Source organism: Heloderma suspectum, chromosome 2 (assembly GCF_057233095.1).
Source record: "Heloderma suspectum isolate Gila_16-S chromosome 2, 16-S_ref, whole genome shotgun sequence".
Classification (NCBI taxonomy): Eukaryota; Metazoa; Chordata; class Lepidosauria; order Squamata; family Helodermatidae; genus Heloderma; species Heloderma suspectum.
Genome location: NC_139459.1, coordinates 194,609,777 through 194,626,856, shown reverse-complemented (window position 1 = coordinate 194,626,856; position 17,080 = coordinate 194,609,777). Strand labels below are relative to the sequence as shown.

Sequence of the window (17,080 nt, the reverse complement as noted above, 5' to 3'; positions counted from 1 at the left end):
TAGGGATGGCAGAGAATTTCTCCACGAATCTTGGGGAGGCCGAATGCCAATGCATTCGGCCCCCCGAAATTGGTGGTGAAATTCTCCGCCACCCCCCCCCCACCACCCCGGGATGGGACTTACCTCCCTTGAATGTCCCTCTCGGCGGCGGGTCCTGGCGGCGGCGGCCGGTCTTCCGACCGGCTGCCACCGCCGCCATCACAAAGTAAATGTAAAACAACAACAACACACACACGTGATAGGCTACGTAATGATTTACGCAGCCTATCATGGCTGACTTTGGAAATCTAGACGTGATAGGCTACGTAAATCGTTACGTAGCCTATCACGCGTGTGTGTTTTGTTTTGTTTTACATTTACTTTTTTATTTCGCGGCCTGGGAGACGGGGCGCTTCTCCCCGGCCTGAATTTCGGCCAGGCGAGACGGGGCGCCTCCCCCCCGGCCTGAATTTCGGCCAGGCGAGGCGGGGCGCCTCCCCCCCCGGCCTGAACTTCAGGGGGAGAACCGAAGCGCCTCCCCCCCACCGCGAAGCAAGCTGCGGGACCAGGTAAGGGACTTTCGTCCATCCTTAATGACATCCTAGTTAAGACATATTACATCACTTCAACTTTTGAACAAGGTTAACAACAAATCTGTAAAGCCCCCATGTGATGTCCTAAGTCAAACTGTCTTCCTGCAAAATGGAGAAAGCTTGTTACAAGAATACCCCATATCACAGCTAAGGGAATATCACAATCGACCTTTACAACTAGCAAAATTAACATAAGACAAAATTATTTTTAAAAGCCATTATATGAGTGCATTTTGCACAGGAACCTAATGATGACCACTACCAAATATTTCCATTCTCTCAAATTTAGCTTCAGAGCATTACCAAACTTCAATGCACATAGCTATAATTTCCCAGTAGCAAAATGAAAGCTTTCCAAAACCTTAGATTCATATCAGAAATTGATTCAAAACTGATTTCAGAGGATTGATATTACATTTTAATAAAGCTACTGGTAATTGGCCATTTTATAACTAGGTGCATTTCCCTGCAGCATAACAATTGTTTTCAAGTTGTCACAATCATAGTAAACATCAGAATATGTTGCTTACTTCTACCGGTGTTGTTTCAGGGATCTCACGGAGAATAATAATGCATCGCTTGTGGTTTGGCCTAACTTTTTCTCCTCGCTCATCCACTTGGACTATAGGAGAAGCTAAATTTAAAAACAGAACGAAAATCTAAATAACAGGGTTATTTTTAAATGCTAGAAAGAGATGTAACACTGTAGGACCTAAAGAGTGACACACATATTATGTGTTATGACCACCTCTTTCAGTTTAACTTCTGAAATGCTTAGGCCACTTGATTCTGATCAGCACTCAATGCATACAGCTCTGCTAATTTTCACGTTAACCTTTCCCCTTCAGGTACAACGGTTTCAATAGGTGGAAACTGAAACCAACACAGACACTGTCCCAACACACCCACTGGCACAGCCTGCCTCTTAAACTAATCTATGGCATGGGTGGGGTGGGTGAAGGTTTCCCTTCAATGACACATTTCAAAATTGCTAATTCTTTGCTTAGAAGTGCACCAAAACAGTCCCAAATCAGGCAGATAAGTCAATTCCACTTCGGGGAAGTGAAAGCACATTAAAAAAAATCTAGGATGTCTTATCAGCTCTGGGCATGCATCTATTTATCCAAATTAACTCAAAGTCACACTGTTTAGAAAGGGGTACCTTTCAATAATTGGCGTGCGTGTGTTAGGTATCTGATACTGATACAAATTTCAGGCATGCTTTAGATAGTACATCTTCTTGACGGAGCTATAAACCAGTTTCTAGAAGTTTACAAGAGTTTTCAGGACAGTACAATGGGTTGATTCATACAGAAGTGACACATATAAACCAGGGGTGAGTAGAAGATAGGTCTGGGTGTACTGGTAGATTTCTACATGATTTGTAGAAGGATTTCTGACTGAATTATTTAACATTACCAGCCACAAAATGACTCCCCTTGCTCTCCACATCAAGTTATACTGCTGAGATTTAAAATGTTTGGGGTAACTTGGAGTGGATTTTTGGGAGGAAGAACAGTGCACTCTGTTCAGTTCTGGTACTCGAAACAAACCCCTGGGTGCAGAGTTATTTAATTCTAAGTGTAGGTCTTTTGCACCGACTCTAGTTGGTGGATCATTGGCTTCTAGTCAAAATAAAATAGATCCTGTAAGCCTGAAGTCTGCCCACCCACGATATAAATGCAACTAACACAACAAATATATTACAAGATTTAGACATACATCTCAGTACTTCAATAATAAGATCCATATTGGTTGTCAGTTTCTTAATTCCTTCCATGTTGGCGATTGTCCATATTGGAATAAATTGATCACTGTCCATTTGAGACATCAAGTAAAGATCCTTGGATAGATTCTCACTAGGGGTAAATAAATGAGCAACTTAGCCTAGATTTTTAAAAGTATACCCTGCTTTCTTTTTCTTTTTTAAATACATCAAAGCAGCTTATCATAGAAAATTAGATCAAATGCATAAGAACAAACAACAACAACAACAGCAGCCCAGGTACTTTTACAATATACATGGATACGTACAGTCCTATACAAGGACATTCTAACAATGGTGTACCAAAATCACTGGATAAAATTATATGTATGGCTAAACTGCCTGATAGTGCTATCTGAAACAGCATTAACACAAAACTTTTACCAATACGCCCTAAATCATTAATATAAAGAACCACCTGCCTTATTGTTTTGGGTGGGGCATCTTTTGTCATTTTTTAGGGTAAGAGTTCTTAAATACATAATCCCCCTAAGGGAGCATGAACAGTTACTAGAGGTGTAGTGGAGAGGTGCAGTGGTTAGAGCCAGTGTGATGTAGTGGTCAGAGCACTGGACTGCCACTGGGGAGACCCGGGTTCTAGTCTCCACTCAGCCATGAAGCTGGGTGACTTTGGGCCAGTCACTAACTCTCAGCCTAACCTGCCTCACAGGGATGTTGTGAGGATACATGGAGAGGAAGAGGACTACATGAGCCACCTTAGGCCCCTTAAAAGAGGAAAAAAGGTGGGATATAACTGTAATGATAAATGTTGTCAAAATAATAACAACAATAATGACAACAAGACTTTGCCTGTTTTCTTTCCGAGTCTTGATTGGACCAGGAAGCACACTTCCAATCTGCTTCTGCCACAATATCATGGTGCTAACTATTAGCATGAGGAATCAGGAGGACACATTTGCCAATGTATCTTTTTTATTAACTCCTTACACAGAGCCCTTAACGCATGCGAGGAGCCTATATCTAATCTAAAACATTTATCAATACATGAGCGAAGAATACTATACCGTGAGAAACAGAACTCTAGTTGTTTCTTCAAACATTCTTTCAGGTCTTCTGTAGAAATTACAGGGCTGCCCTCACCTGAGAAAGGTGTTCAAAGGTTAATTACCAACATGTTTTAAAAAACCAGTGCTATGGATCCAGACTTTGCTCCCACTGGTGGAAAAAAAGAGCAAGGCAACTTTTGGCTATTCCTCCTTCCCCCTGCACCCCCTGCAGTCCCTGGCACGCTCAGAAAAACTGCTCTGGAGGGTTAGGGACTTTCTGGAATGGGGGGGTGCAGGGGAAGGGGAAAATTACCTCCTCCTCCCTTCCACCAGCAGAACCCCCCACTGGATCAAAAACATTCTGTGGATAGAAGGAACCTTTCCTTTGGCAGAAGGCTAAATTGGGGTCCAACGCAATGTACATGGCAAAGAGGATGGAGGCAGAAGACCAGGTTTATCAGACTGTCATCCCTCACAAATGATATAACGGTATACAAGTTTTTGTTTTGTTTGACAGTGTTGAATGTATTATCTTCTTAATTATTGCTTCTAGAAATTGGTTCTTGTATTTGAACTTTTATTGATTAGTGTTTTTTTTTTTTATTATATTATACACCACTTTGGGTACTTTTAGTAAACATACTTACTATGAAGTATGTTGAAAAATCTTTCTTAGTATATTTGTTCTGAATATGAACCCCTCCATTGCTTTAATGTCACAATTTGCTATCAGCTTAGAACTGTTCCCACTCTGACCCAGTTTGCACAATTAAACAACCCACGGTTTGTTAACCATAGGTTGTTTGGAAGTGCAGGGGAGCAAGCAAGCGTGTTGGCTCCTGACTACTTCCCCACTTCCAGTGCACTTCCATGACAGGCAAACCCAGAATTCTGGGTTGCTGAGTGAGAAACACCCCAGAGGTAGAAGCCATGGACCAGGTTTGGATGACACACCATGGCCCATTGTGGGTCATTTAACCCATAAGGAGCCATGGTGGCTCTGGGCACCAAGTTGCATATCCAACCCCTGCTTGGGGGTTGTCACATAACGCAAATCGGGCAAGTGTGGGTTACATGAGGATTACACAACCCTCACGTAAACCTAAAACAGATCATGGGTTACATGAGGGTTGTTTAACCCTCTCATAACCTATGCTCGCTGGGTTTGCAAGACACGAGAGCCACCAAGCAGGGGTTGCATATTCAAAATGGCAGCCGCACGCACCCTGCATGCCCCACAGCCTCATTATGGGCTAAATAACCCATGGTGGGCTGTCATCTTGTGTGAGCAATGGGTTCTAACTCTGGGTTGTTTCTCCCTCAACAAGTCAGAGTTCTGGGTTCACACATCACGGAGAACAACCCAGGGATGGGGCTTCCCTAGATTATTTAGTGCACTGAAAGCAGGCAAGCAGTCGGGAGCCAGAATGCTTGTTCACACCTGCATGCTCCCAAATCATGCAAACAGGGGCTCTGACAAGGAGGAAGATTTCAAGGCTTATAACAGATTTACAAAGCCAGTCCAGAAACCTACAAGCCAAAAAATATTTTTACTAGTCTATCTGACCTAAGATATCTCTCTAAGTCATTTGTGTGTTATCCATCTAAGACAGAAAGGGGAAAATAAAGTAACTGACTTGGTTCGCATGTAATGTCAATTCATGGGTTAAACGACCAAAGAATTGCCAGGGCCACACAGAAGCAAACGAGCATGCTGCCTAATACCCACTTGCCCCTTCCACTTTGCATCCACTTTCCGAAACAACCCATGAACACCCTGTTCCTGGGTTGTTAGCTTTGACGTCTGAACCAGACACTCTGGGTTGTTGAGGATTAAACAACCCAGAGTTTTAAACCATCAACAACCCGTGAGTTCAAACTCTGGATTGTTTAATCCTCAACAACCCAGAGTGTCTGGTTCACACATCACAACTAACAACTGTTCCTGGGTTGTTTCAGATAGCAGATGCAAAGCAGAAACAGTGAGCACGCGGGAGACACACGCTTGCTCACACCGAGGCCCAACAACCCTTAGGTTGTCGTTACATGTGAACCAGGACACGCTCTTTTGGTTTACAGAAAATCACTGCTTAGTCACCTGGAAGCAATTCTTACTCGCCATTTACAATCGTCACAAAAAATTAAACAGCTTTTCATTTCATATCTACACGAACATAACTGAGAAATGGTCACGATTCTTATCCCTATATTTAAAGATGGGGTAGGAGGCTAAGGATGATACACTATGGATTGTCTATGGCCAACAGTGCACTGACATCTGAACCTGGGATACCCAGCTCATAGTTCATGCTATCAACCAAAGCAGCAGTAAAAATCAATAGGGGTTAACCAGTGAAGAGATAGCATAGAAGAGGGACGGGCTGTAAAGGTCCTGGAAAAGCTCTGCCAAGCCTTTGAGGAGGCATTTAAAAGAAGGGAGATGGAATACAAACAAGTTAAGGCCTTTGTGGTGCAAGGGAAGCTACACTGTAACATACCATCATTTCTGGCACGTTATGAGCCTAAAGTACTAATTCACTACAAGGGTGAAACGGCTTTATTTGGGTTTTAATGCTTTAACAAACACAAAGACAGAAGACTTCACAAGCCATTTCTCCCATTGGGTTAGTTTTAGAAGTGAAACTCTCTGCCCCACCCACTCCCGGCCAAGGTTGCAAATAGAACCAGCACTTCGAACTCACAGACAGAATGCCTATCCCACATTACTGCAAACAAATAGCAGACACATCTCCTAGGGAGGAGGAGCATACAGAAAGTAGCCATCTCTTTCCAGTCAGAGCAAGATGTCCTAGCATACTTCATCTCCACTAGCTTTCATTTAAGTATGAAACACTGGCAGGTACAAAAACCAAGATCATGACCACATCTGAATGCAGTAACTGGTTTATATGTACTTCATTCAAAATGCACTCATCTATGTTAGAGAATTTCAATGCAGGCAGTCTTGACAAGAATATTTTACTTGTCGAAAGATGGTAAAGTAACAGAAAAATTATCTATCAGCTGTACATGTCTGAAAAAACATTTTTAAAATACTTCAAAAAGAGGGGTCAATACTTTTTGAAGACATACAGAAAGCCTGGAAGGTCACTAACAAGGACATATAATACTGCACAACTCCTAGAAAGATTAACGGTGTTTGATGTTCATTTTAATATTCTTCCCTGAAACCTGAAGTACCTGTTGCTTCCCTTCCAGGTTCCCTGAAGCTTCTTCCTAAATCCCACTGTCAGAAGCCCTTTGATCATACTATCAAAATGTGCCCCTCTGTGCTACCTCTATATGTTGTCCTCCAAGCTGCTCTTTTACAAATCAACTGAAAATTAGTTTTTAAAGCCATCCACATCCTGTGAGTTGCAAAGACTCAAGAGACAGTCATAATATTCTGCATTTTTAAAGACAAACATGTCTGTGCACTCCATGAAAAGAAAAAGATATATAATGCCAGTATTCTAACTTTGAGAAATTCTGGTAGTAACCCCCATGTAGTATACATGATCAGAATGTGGGGAAGGGTCAAAAACACATACATACAACATGTAAAATGCCAAACATATCGATACCACAATTCTAAAGGATAACACATACAATTTGAATATCCAGCACAAAAGTGAGAGGTACCTACAATGTTTTAAATAGCAAGATTCTCATATTGTTGGCTGCAGGCTTACCAGAAACATCATAGAGTTGGTATCCAAGTTCCTCATGTGCCAAGACCATGCCATTAGCAACAGATTCCTCAACACCTGAACTGTTTCTTGACAGCTCACAAGATGAATACATTGCTTCATACTGCTTAGCACCATCATCTGCAACCTCAGCATTACCTGGCATGAGTACAAGATCAATTAATGGAAAATAGAGTCAGGCTGCAAGTATTGAAAATGCATTTCCTTCCATTCTTACAAATACTGTCTCATTGCTAATGATGCATTTTAAAAAATACACACCTGAGTATGACAGGATCCTTTATTTATAATTTGCTCCCCACGTTCCCCACTGGTCAATTTGATTTCAATTTACAGTAAAGGATGCACCCACACGTTTTGATTATTTTCCCCACAGTGTAGTCAAAGTATGTTATTCAATAAGCATTACCCGTTTCTTTTATATAACAAACAGGTTTGCATACTACTGAGGTTACAAAACATACTGTAATTAAATATCAGGTAAAGCCCCTCATTCTAATAAGAGCCCTGACTTCTTAGTGACCATTGCCAACTGCCAACATGAAATAAATGCAGTTTTAATATTCAAAAGTGTTTCTGGGAAAGGAGAAAATTGTGTGTGAAACTTTGTCTCTGTTCTCTCAGTTCTACTCTAACAATCAGAAGTTCTACTCTAACAACCAAGAAAGGTGGGCTGTTTTCCAGAGATAGTAACTGCACAAACACTTTGATTCTTTGGAGATGTATGCTTTGTGTTCCACACAAAACACATAGATTTGGGGTGGGAATGGGGATCAATCTTTGTCCAAAGGTGCAAATGAAGCCCAACTAGAAGATTTACTCTCGACTCATACCAAGTGGTACCTGACTGTGCCATCACCGCTAAGGAGAAATTGTGTTAGGCCACCATATTATGAAGCCTTTACTAACTAAAAGTCACCTGTATTCTAGCCTCTTGCAAGACCAAACCTTGCCCATTATATTTCTATTATGTACTTGCACCATGCCTGACTCAAACAAAAAGACTCTGACCCTACCTCCATCTTTTGAAATTAAACTTTCAAATCATGGTGTGACGAGAGCTACTTTTTATGTTTGCAGCCATTCGACCAGGTGCGGTAGAATATTATTTTGGGTACAGAGCATGAAAGAGAAACAGTTGTTAATCCAGAAGGCCAAAAATCTTTGTCCACAACCTTCCATGTTCTTCAAGCTTACTATCAACTTGATCAACTTTAATCCTGTTTAGCTCTAAAGCCACAACATGCATTCTAGAGTAAATCAGCATCACACATATAACAAAGGGTACTTTTAATGTATGAGAGAGCTTGGATGTTCCTATAGGAAAAGCACAAGCAAGAGACTGTGCACCCACAGTGATTATCCACTAGCTGTGTGATTATCCACTATGCAAGTCCTTGGGAAACAGCTCAGTCCTACCTGAAAACCCTCAGAATTAGTACATTTCTAATTTTTCATATGCCAAAATATGCATTGCCAAAATATGCATTGCCAAAATGAGAAATACTGCTAAAGGAAAACTGTGAAATGACTATGCAATACATTCTACAACCTCTGATTCAGTCATGTTTACTAAATACCACGTGTTTACCCTGGAAATCTTTTTTGTTATTCTGACAGCCAAGAGCCATTTGGTATCCTACAAACCCAATTGAAAAAAGTCTGCTGCAAAATGAAGAAACCAAAGTTCAATGCTCACAGCAAATGAACAACATACTGTATGAAACACCACGATCTCAATCCGGAATGGTGCTCATGCAGAATCCATAAGTGCATACATTCTTGAAAGCGAAAGATTCCCTTTCAGCAGCTGAACAACTGCTGCTTCAATTTGCCAGAGTGTAAAAACCAGCTTTATCACAGGATTTATTTAAAGCGAAACAGAGGGGAAATTATCACACAAGCAGCAGCAGCTTCCCTTTAAATGCCTTTCATACTAAATGCCCAAGCTGTTTCTGAACTGCAATGCTGTTTGAACAGCAACACTAGATTCAAGAAGGGGGGCAGGGAAGAAAAAAGCAAAATGTGTGCAAGGGAATCTCAAAAATACTTGGGTTGTATGCATATGTGCCTCTCTCAACTCTAACATACTGCAACAAAAGTTAAAAAAAAAATAACTCAAAGATGCTGCAATTGAAGAATGCAAAAATTTGGAAGAGGTCAGGCAAATGTAGGTTTTGACAGTACGAAAGCACATTCTAGCCACCAGTTAGGGTGCAAGAACTCCAAGAACCTGCCATATTTTTTCCTCTCTTCTCTAGGCTGTCTGAACACTTTCTCCTAAGGAATTAGTTTCATTAGCAGAGCGTGGCTGCTCAAAACCATGCTAAAATAACAGGAAACTGAAATCTAAAACAATTGTTAAAGTATGTGCTTTATGGGCAACCAACAAACGAACCAAGTAAATCAGGGTTAACAGCAGCCTCACTTCTCTACTTTCAAGAGAGTTCCTACTTGTAGCAAAGCATCTCTTTCCATAGGTAGCTTTTATTCCAGCATGGAGACAATCAATTTTTTTTTTTTTTTAATTTAAGAGAACAATCCTATGCCCCCTAGATAGCATCTGGGGGGACACGGAATTGTTCGGTTTCTGGGATGCAAGGTCAGAACGAGGGCTCTGACCTTGGACCTGAGAAACCACACTCCCCTCCCCCTTGGAGCTGGCATGGTTCTCTTAGCACTGGCTATGTCTCCATGCTCAGAAATGGAGCGCAGAGACGGGAAAAAGGGGGCAGTCTGCAGGGAGGGGACAGCAGAAGCTGCTTTATGCCGCTTCCTATCGGGTCTCCTACCTCCTTCCCTTCCTCTCCCCTTAGTGGAGAGGATCCCCTCCGTGCTCCAACCACCCTGCATAGGATAGTCGGCAGCCTCCAATTTTGAAGGCTGGTGATTATCTGGACAGGATTGCACCCTAAATCGGAATTTTTAAAAGTTTTTTTTTTAACATAAATACTAAGGGTGAAATCTAACTAGTTTAGCTCCACCAACAGAAGGCTTCCATCAGAAGAAGAAAAGTTATTCCCCTTCCTCCTTGCAAACAGCCACACACACACACACACACATCGGCTCCACAGGATTGGGGGACCCTCCAGACCAGTTGGGGAACTGCAGGTGGGAGGGGAGGAAGGGAAAGCTCCATTGCGCAAGCAAAGGTCTGCTCATGCAACACTGATGGAATCCTAAATTTCTCTTACTATCGTTAATATTAAGTAATCGGAACATAAGCATGTTTGTTTTTGTGAGGATGAGGATGGGGCAAAGAAGAGTGAAGCAGAAAGGAGCAATCCTAGAAAGACAAAATTGTCCAGTGTGCAGGCTCCTATATTTTCATACTTAATTTCACAAAGTGTCATGGCTGCTGATCATAAGACAGACCTTATAAAGGAATGTTGGAGGGCACAATCTTATAGGGATAGTCGGCCGCCTACAAACTCAGAGGCGACCAACTATCCAATGCAGAGCTGGCAGAGCGCGGAGAGGATCTTTTCCTCTGCGCTCTGGCCACCCTACATTTGCAGCTAAACAGGCAATTTCAGCTGTCTAGCTGAGGCGCCTCAGTGCGAGCAGGGGGGAGCCGGACGGCGCATAAGAAACCATAGGAAGCATTGTAATGGTGTTTTCAACACCCCTCCCCACCCCCTGGAACGCCCCCTTTTCTCTTGTTCCGCACTACTCTAACAAGTGCAGGGCCAAGGATGAACCACACCGCCTACAAGGCGGAGGGGGAGAGAGCAGGAAGATGGTTTTCTGGGAACCGACCTCAGAGTGCTGGCTCCAAGCTCAGTTCCCAGAAACCAAAAAATCCTATGGTCTAGCAGCCATAGGATTGCTCCCTTAAAGACATTCCTTCTACAGATAAAAAAAGAAAGTGTATAAAACATGTATAGCATAACGAAGATGCAAAGCCTGGTTGTAAAAATGAAACCAAAGTGACTATAAATAATACTCTAATTAGTTGTAAATTAACATGGTTTAGGCAGATTTACACTGTTTAGAAATGTTTGTAGTAGTATCAGTGGGGAAGTTGATTCAAATCGGCCTTTTTCTTCTCCATTTAAATCAGTGATTTAAATAAATCCACCCTAATTCATTCCAGTAATTGTGTGTTCACCTAAACGTTAAATATACAAAGGACAACTCCAGTTCACACCTCTTCCCCACAACTAAAGGTCTTCCTTATGACATTTTATACAGCCTGCACATGCTTAGAATCCTGAGAACTTCTGCTTACAGTGTAAAAAAACAAAACCCTTTCTACCACACACTTCTGGAAAAACACTAATAGCAACTGGTGTCTTAAAAATTCAGAAACCAAATGAGTCAATTTTGCATTTTAGAGCTTTCGAAAACAACTGTTTCCAAACCCTACATAATTCTGAGAGGATGATTTCAAACCTTGGCCTAATGTTATGACTATTGATCATACAAGCCAACTGGCAAACTTGGGGAAGTGAGATTTGTCACTTAAATTACATGTTGATTCATGTTTAAAAAAATTTCAGAGAAAGTTAACTAAACTGGCAATATGAGTTGAACACAATCATTCCCACCTTCACCCGTGCTGGAATATAAATCCATGCACACACACCCGACTTAACCAAGGGTAAAGCTAAGCAGAACTCCTGTTTAACCAGAACTGGAAAACAGCCAGGAACTCTAGTTTCATATTTTGGTTAAGCAAGAACCCAGATTTGCCTTAAACACAGCTAACAGCGCTGCCTACAGGTTAGATCCAGGCTTTGCTCCCACCAGCAGAAAGAAGAGATGGTGGACCTTCTAGAATAGATTTTCAGATGGTGCAAGCAACCTCAAAAAATTGATGGAAGTGACTAAAGTCATCTCCCCACTTCCATTAGCAAGACCTCTCCACTGGATTAAACACCTTCCATGGACAGAAAGAGCCCTTCTATTTGCAAAACTGTCCAGCTCCAATCCATTTAGGGCTCAATCCTATGGGTTGCACCCTCCCCATCCTCCAATGGGTGGGTTTTTCACTAGATCAGCTTTTTAGCCTGTCTAGTGAGGGCGCTTTGGAGGAGGAGGGAAGGAGGCTGCATGAAGCTCAGGAGAGTTTGTATCCTGGCCTCTCCGGTCTCCTCCCTTCCCTGCCCACCAGAATGCTCCCTTTTCCCCCTCTCTGAGGTCAATTTTTCTGACCTCGGAGGCCAGCCAGCGTGTTTCTTTCCGTACCAGGGGCAAAGGGTCGGGGGAAGGGGATTGGATCTCTGATTCCCTTTTCTGAGGTCAGAGTCCTGTCTCCAACCTCAGAGAGGAGAATCCCCACCATTGGATAATGTCAAGGGACCACAGGATTGCTCCTTTAATACAGCGGGTGGCAGGGATTAAAGTTCCAGAAATTGCTATTTGCACTAGAAAATAACCATTATTCTCTCTGTCACATCAATTCTAAGGTTTATACAGAAGTCATTGACTTCTTGAGCTTAATATAATCAGCTGCTACCACATAGCAAATACAAGTACAGTTTAACCAAAAAACAACCAGCTCAACTGATTTGAGATCCTGAACTCATAGAATCATAGAATAGTAGGGTTGGAAAGGGCCTACAAAGCCACTGAGTCCAACCCCCTGCTCAATGCAGGAATGTAAGTCGGAGCATCCCTGACAAGTGGCTGTCCAGCCTAGTCTTGAATGCCTCCAGTATGGGAGAGCCCACTACCTCCCTAGGTAATTGGTTCCATTATCGTATTGCTCTAACTGTCAGAAAGTTAGAGCACTTGAAAGGTTGTCACAGAGAGGAAGGCCAGGATCTCTTCTCCATCATCCCAGAATGCAGGACATGGAATAATGGGCTCAAGTTACAGGAAGCCAGATTCCAGCTGAACATCAGGAAAAACCTCCTGACTGTAAGAGCGATACGACAATGGAACCAATTACCTAGGGAGGTGGTGGGCTCTCCCACACTGCAGGCGTTCAAGACGAGGCTGGACAGCCACTTGTCAGGGATGCTCCGACTTACATTCCTGCACTGAGCAGGGGGTTGGACTCGATGGTCTTATAGGCCCCTTCCAACCCTACTATTCTATGATTCTAAGTTTTTCCTGATGTTCAGCCGGAATCTGGCTTCCGGCAACTTGAGCCCATTATTCCGTGTCCTGCACTCTGGGATGATCAAGAAGAGATCCTGGCCTTCCTCTCTGTGTCAACCTTTCAAGTACTTGAAGAGCACTATCATATCTCCCCTCAGTTTTCTCTCCTCAAGGCTAAACATGCCCAGTTCTTTCAGTCTCTCTTCACGGGGCTTTGTTTCCAGTCCCCTGATCATTTTTGTTACCCTTCTCTGAACCCTCTCCAGATTGTCTGCATCCTTCTTGAAGTGTGGTGCCCAGAACTGGACACAGTAGTCCAGATGAGGCCTAACCAGTGCTGAGTAGAGGGGAACTAGTACTTCCCGGGATTTGGAAGCTATGCTTCTATTAATGCAGCCCAAAATAGCATTTGCCTTTTTTGCAGCCACATCACATGGTTGGCTCATATTCAGCTTGTGACCAACAATTCCCAGATCCTTCTCGCTTGTAGTGTTGTTGAGCCAAGTATCCCCCATCTTGTGACTGTGCATTTGGTTTCTTTTTCCTAGGTGCAGAACTTGGCATTTATCAAATTAAAGTTCATTCTGTTGTCTTCTGCCCAGCGCTCCAGTCTATCAAGATCACTTTGAATTTTGTTTCTGTCTTCCAAATTAGCTATCACGCCCAATTTTGTGTCATCTGCAAATCTGATCAGCATTCCCTGCACCTCCTCCTCCAAGTCATTAATAAAAATGTTAAAGAGCACTAGGCCCAGGACTGAGCCCTGTGGTACCCCGCTCGTTACCTCTCCCCAGCTGGGAGAAGATCCCATTGACAAGCACTCTTTGAGTCCAATTCTGTAGCCAACTGTGGATCCACCAGGTCGTTGTTTCATCTAGCCCACTCTGAGCTAGTTTGCTCATCAGGATATCATGGGGCATTTGTCGAAAGCTTTGGTGAAGTTGAGTTATGTCTACAGCATTCCCACAGTCCACAAGGGAGGTTACTTGATCAAAAAATGAGATCAGATTCATGTGGCAGGATTTGTTCTTGACAACTCCATCAGTAATAGCAGCACAATTTTTCAACTGTCATTTGCCACTGTGTCAGTAGTATTCCGGCAACATGTAATTTATCAAGTTTATCATAATCTCAAGAACAACTCAATTTATTGGGTTGTATATGGCCCTCAGATCTCATAATCTTTTTGTTCACAGGGTCAAGTGTTCACTAAAGTGCAGAAATGATGAAAAAGCTCAAGACAAGAATGAGAAAAGAAAACAAAAGAGGACAGGAAAAAGGTAGAGCAAACAAAATATTCATTTCTGTACATTTAGCAACTTTCTTCCCTCTTAGCGCGATACTTGGTCATCATTGGGCCTTTATAACTTTTAAAAACAGTTCCCATTCAGGATCACTGATAACCTGAAATGCCTCAAAGTACCTTGTCATAAACGCACATCTTTTAAGGTAACTATCCCTTTCTATTTAAGTAAAGCAACTGCCTCTTCTCAAGCTAGTTAATGCCTCATGTTATACATGAAAAAAACCACCCTGTAGGAGTCTCACAATAGTCCACATAACCAATAAAGAGAACCAATTATATGTAATTAATGGTTATATTGTACTAGCTAAGGCACTGAGCACATATACAAATCTCAACAACATAAATACTATAAACCACCAACTACATATCACTGCTAATAAACATATGCACGCGTGGAGGGGGGCTGTCTGTTTACATATCAACTGTTTTTATATTATGTTCAATATTGTATTTGTATATTTAATCTATGTAAACCATCCAGAGAGCTTTGGCTATTGGGCAGTATAGAAATGCAATGAATGAATGAATGGATGGAAGGCAGGCAGGCAGGCAGGCAGGCAGGCAGGCAGGAAGGATTGCTGGGCAGACCAGGGCTTACTAATGATTCAAGCTGGAAACTGGCCAAAAACCCCTCTTTCCTGTAGAATTAGAAGCCATCAATCACCTCTATGAACTTAATACTCATCACTGAAACATACGTTTTACAGGTAATCCACTTGGTGGCTTAGGCTGCAATTCTATGCATGTTTATACAAGAAAACACTACAACTTGTAACATTCCATGCTGGGAATTGTAGGACTTTTTTCTGTCTAAACATGCATAGGATTGCACCATTTTAGATTTTAAGTTACTGGGATCATGTATGTGTGTTCAGTGTTTTATGCTAGTACGATATAGGGACTAAATGCATATAACTGGGATGTTTGGACTCATGTTATATACCACCAGCATGCAGAAGCTGCAACCGTACTTAGCATTGCTTGCTTCTTACTACTGTATTTGGACAAACACACTATATCCACAATCCTAACTAAACAAGGGATTAAGCCATTGTTAGTATTTAGAAGTTAGTGTTGATGTCTCACCCTCTGTACAATTTCCTGGCACAGCTGCTGTCTCTTGCCATGATTGCTCACTGCCATTCGTTGCTGGTGTGGCTTCTGAGTTTCCCTGCATGCTTTCCTGCCATACTTTTGCATTAGGATTTAAGCTGGCACCTTTCGATGTTACCTGCTGAGGAAACAGAAGATGTGTATTAGCAAAAAACTAAGCCTTAAGGAAAAAAAGTTAGGAAAATCTCTTTAGTTGAGCTTTGGAGACTATTTCCTCTTCAGAAAGAAGCTGGTTGCTTACATTCCAATATCCTTACTACAAACTGCAGGGAAGACTAGTACGGGGACTCAGTGTAGTTACTGGGGGGTCGTAAGGGATAAGACATGCTTCTTCCGCAGTGATTAAGAGATTCTGATGAGTCCGGGGGCAGAGCATTATGGCTCTCATAAGATTTGATAAACCTATATCGAAACAATGCAAAAGGCATCATTTTTTCCTCTCCACTCTCCTTCCAACTCCTTCCAACTTCCAACTCCTGTGGCAGAAAAATTTGTATCCCCTACCTCCCCACAAAACTTCATGACTCTCCACAGTTGTCTACCCTACAGTTTGTATTAAGGAAGGCTAACTGTCTGAGGCTTGTGAAATAGTGATAGACAAACTCAGGCTCTCCAATTCCACAAGATGTTCTGTTAACTTGCCATGCAGAAAACACCTGAACGGAGTAGAATCTGTGGGGTATTTCAAAGTGTAAACCCAAGGTCCATAGCAAATATTGAATGTTCTCATATGTGGAATTCAGCAGCATTTTGAATACTCTTCTTGATTTCAGAAACACCAATCTAATCAGCATTTGTGGCAACCTAACACTTATGCAAACATGCCTTTTAAAAACGTCCTCTAACAACTTTTCAAGCAATTTGATCTATATTATATGGGATGAGAAATATTTAAATAATGGACTCTCTTGTCCAAAGAATAATGCCCAAGCAAAGTATTTGGGAACATCTGAAAGTTTGCTTTGCACAGATATCACCCATGAAGGAGCAAGCAAAGCTGAACTTGAATACACACCTACTGGGTTGGATCCAGACTTCTCCTTTTGTTCATGGAAGGGAACCAGATCCAGCAGAGGCTCCTCACTGGAGGAGAAAATTTGGGGGAGTTTCCCCTTCCTGCTGCAGCCCTCAGAACCACCCTCACACACTGTTCCAAAGGATCCTCCAAAACTCAAGAGGAGCTTTCTGGAGGGGGACAGGGGGCTACAGAGGAATATCAGCAAAAATCATCTCTTCCCTTACCCCAGCAGAGCAGCCCGTGAACACAACCGGGCTCATAGAAAGTCTGATCACACCCAGTGCACATAAATCATCACTTCAGTGCCAACTCTGCCATGAAGAACCAACCACTCAGTCTCCCGATGAAGTCATTTTATGTTGTGGATAAATACTATTAAATGCTTTAACAGTATCTAATCACAAGCATCAATGTCCAGAAAACATTAAGGAAGCACAACTGAGCATGCTGTTCACAGACACTATGTTTAATGTGTCAACATCAGTGACCTGGTTTGCACAATCAAAATAAGCCACCACAACTTATTAAATCGTGGCGATTA

The 17,080-nt window shown here is 42.2% G+C and overlaps 1 protein-coding gene across 9 annotated transcripts in view; it reads right to left on the bottom strand.

Annotated features, from left to right (window-relative positions):
- The window catches only part of LARP4 (La ribonucleoprotein 4), a 54,004-nt gene that overhangs the window by 27,358 nt on the left and 9,566 nt on the right, over nucleotides 1–17,080 (bottom strand). For 5 of the 9 annotated variants that reach the window (XM_084837165.1, XM_084837171.1, XM_084837167.1 and 2 more), the window contains 5 exons: nucleotides 15,495–15,642; nucleotides 7,037–7,192; nucleotides 3,363–3,438; nucleotides 2,295–2,431; nucleotides 1,103–1,206 (listed from right to left, as the gene is read on the bottom strand). In XM_084837165.1, the coding sequence (XP_084693291.1) occupies nucleotides 1,103–1,206; nucleotides 2,295–2,431; nucleotides 3,363–3,438; nucleotides 7,037–7,192; nucleotides 15,495–15,642 (621 nt within the window). The remainder of the gene's footprint in view (nucleotides 1–1,102; nucleotides 1,207–2,294; nucleotides 2,432–3,362; nucleotides 3,439–7,036; nucleotides 7,193–15,494; nucleotides 15,643–17,080) is intronic. The other 4 variants (XM_084837170.1, XM_084837169.1, XM_084837172.1 and 1 more) reach the window with 1 other exon arrangement.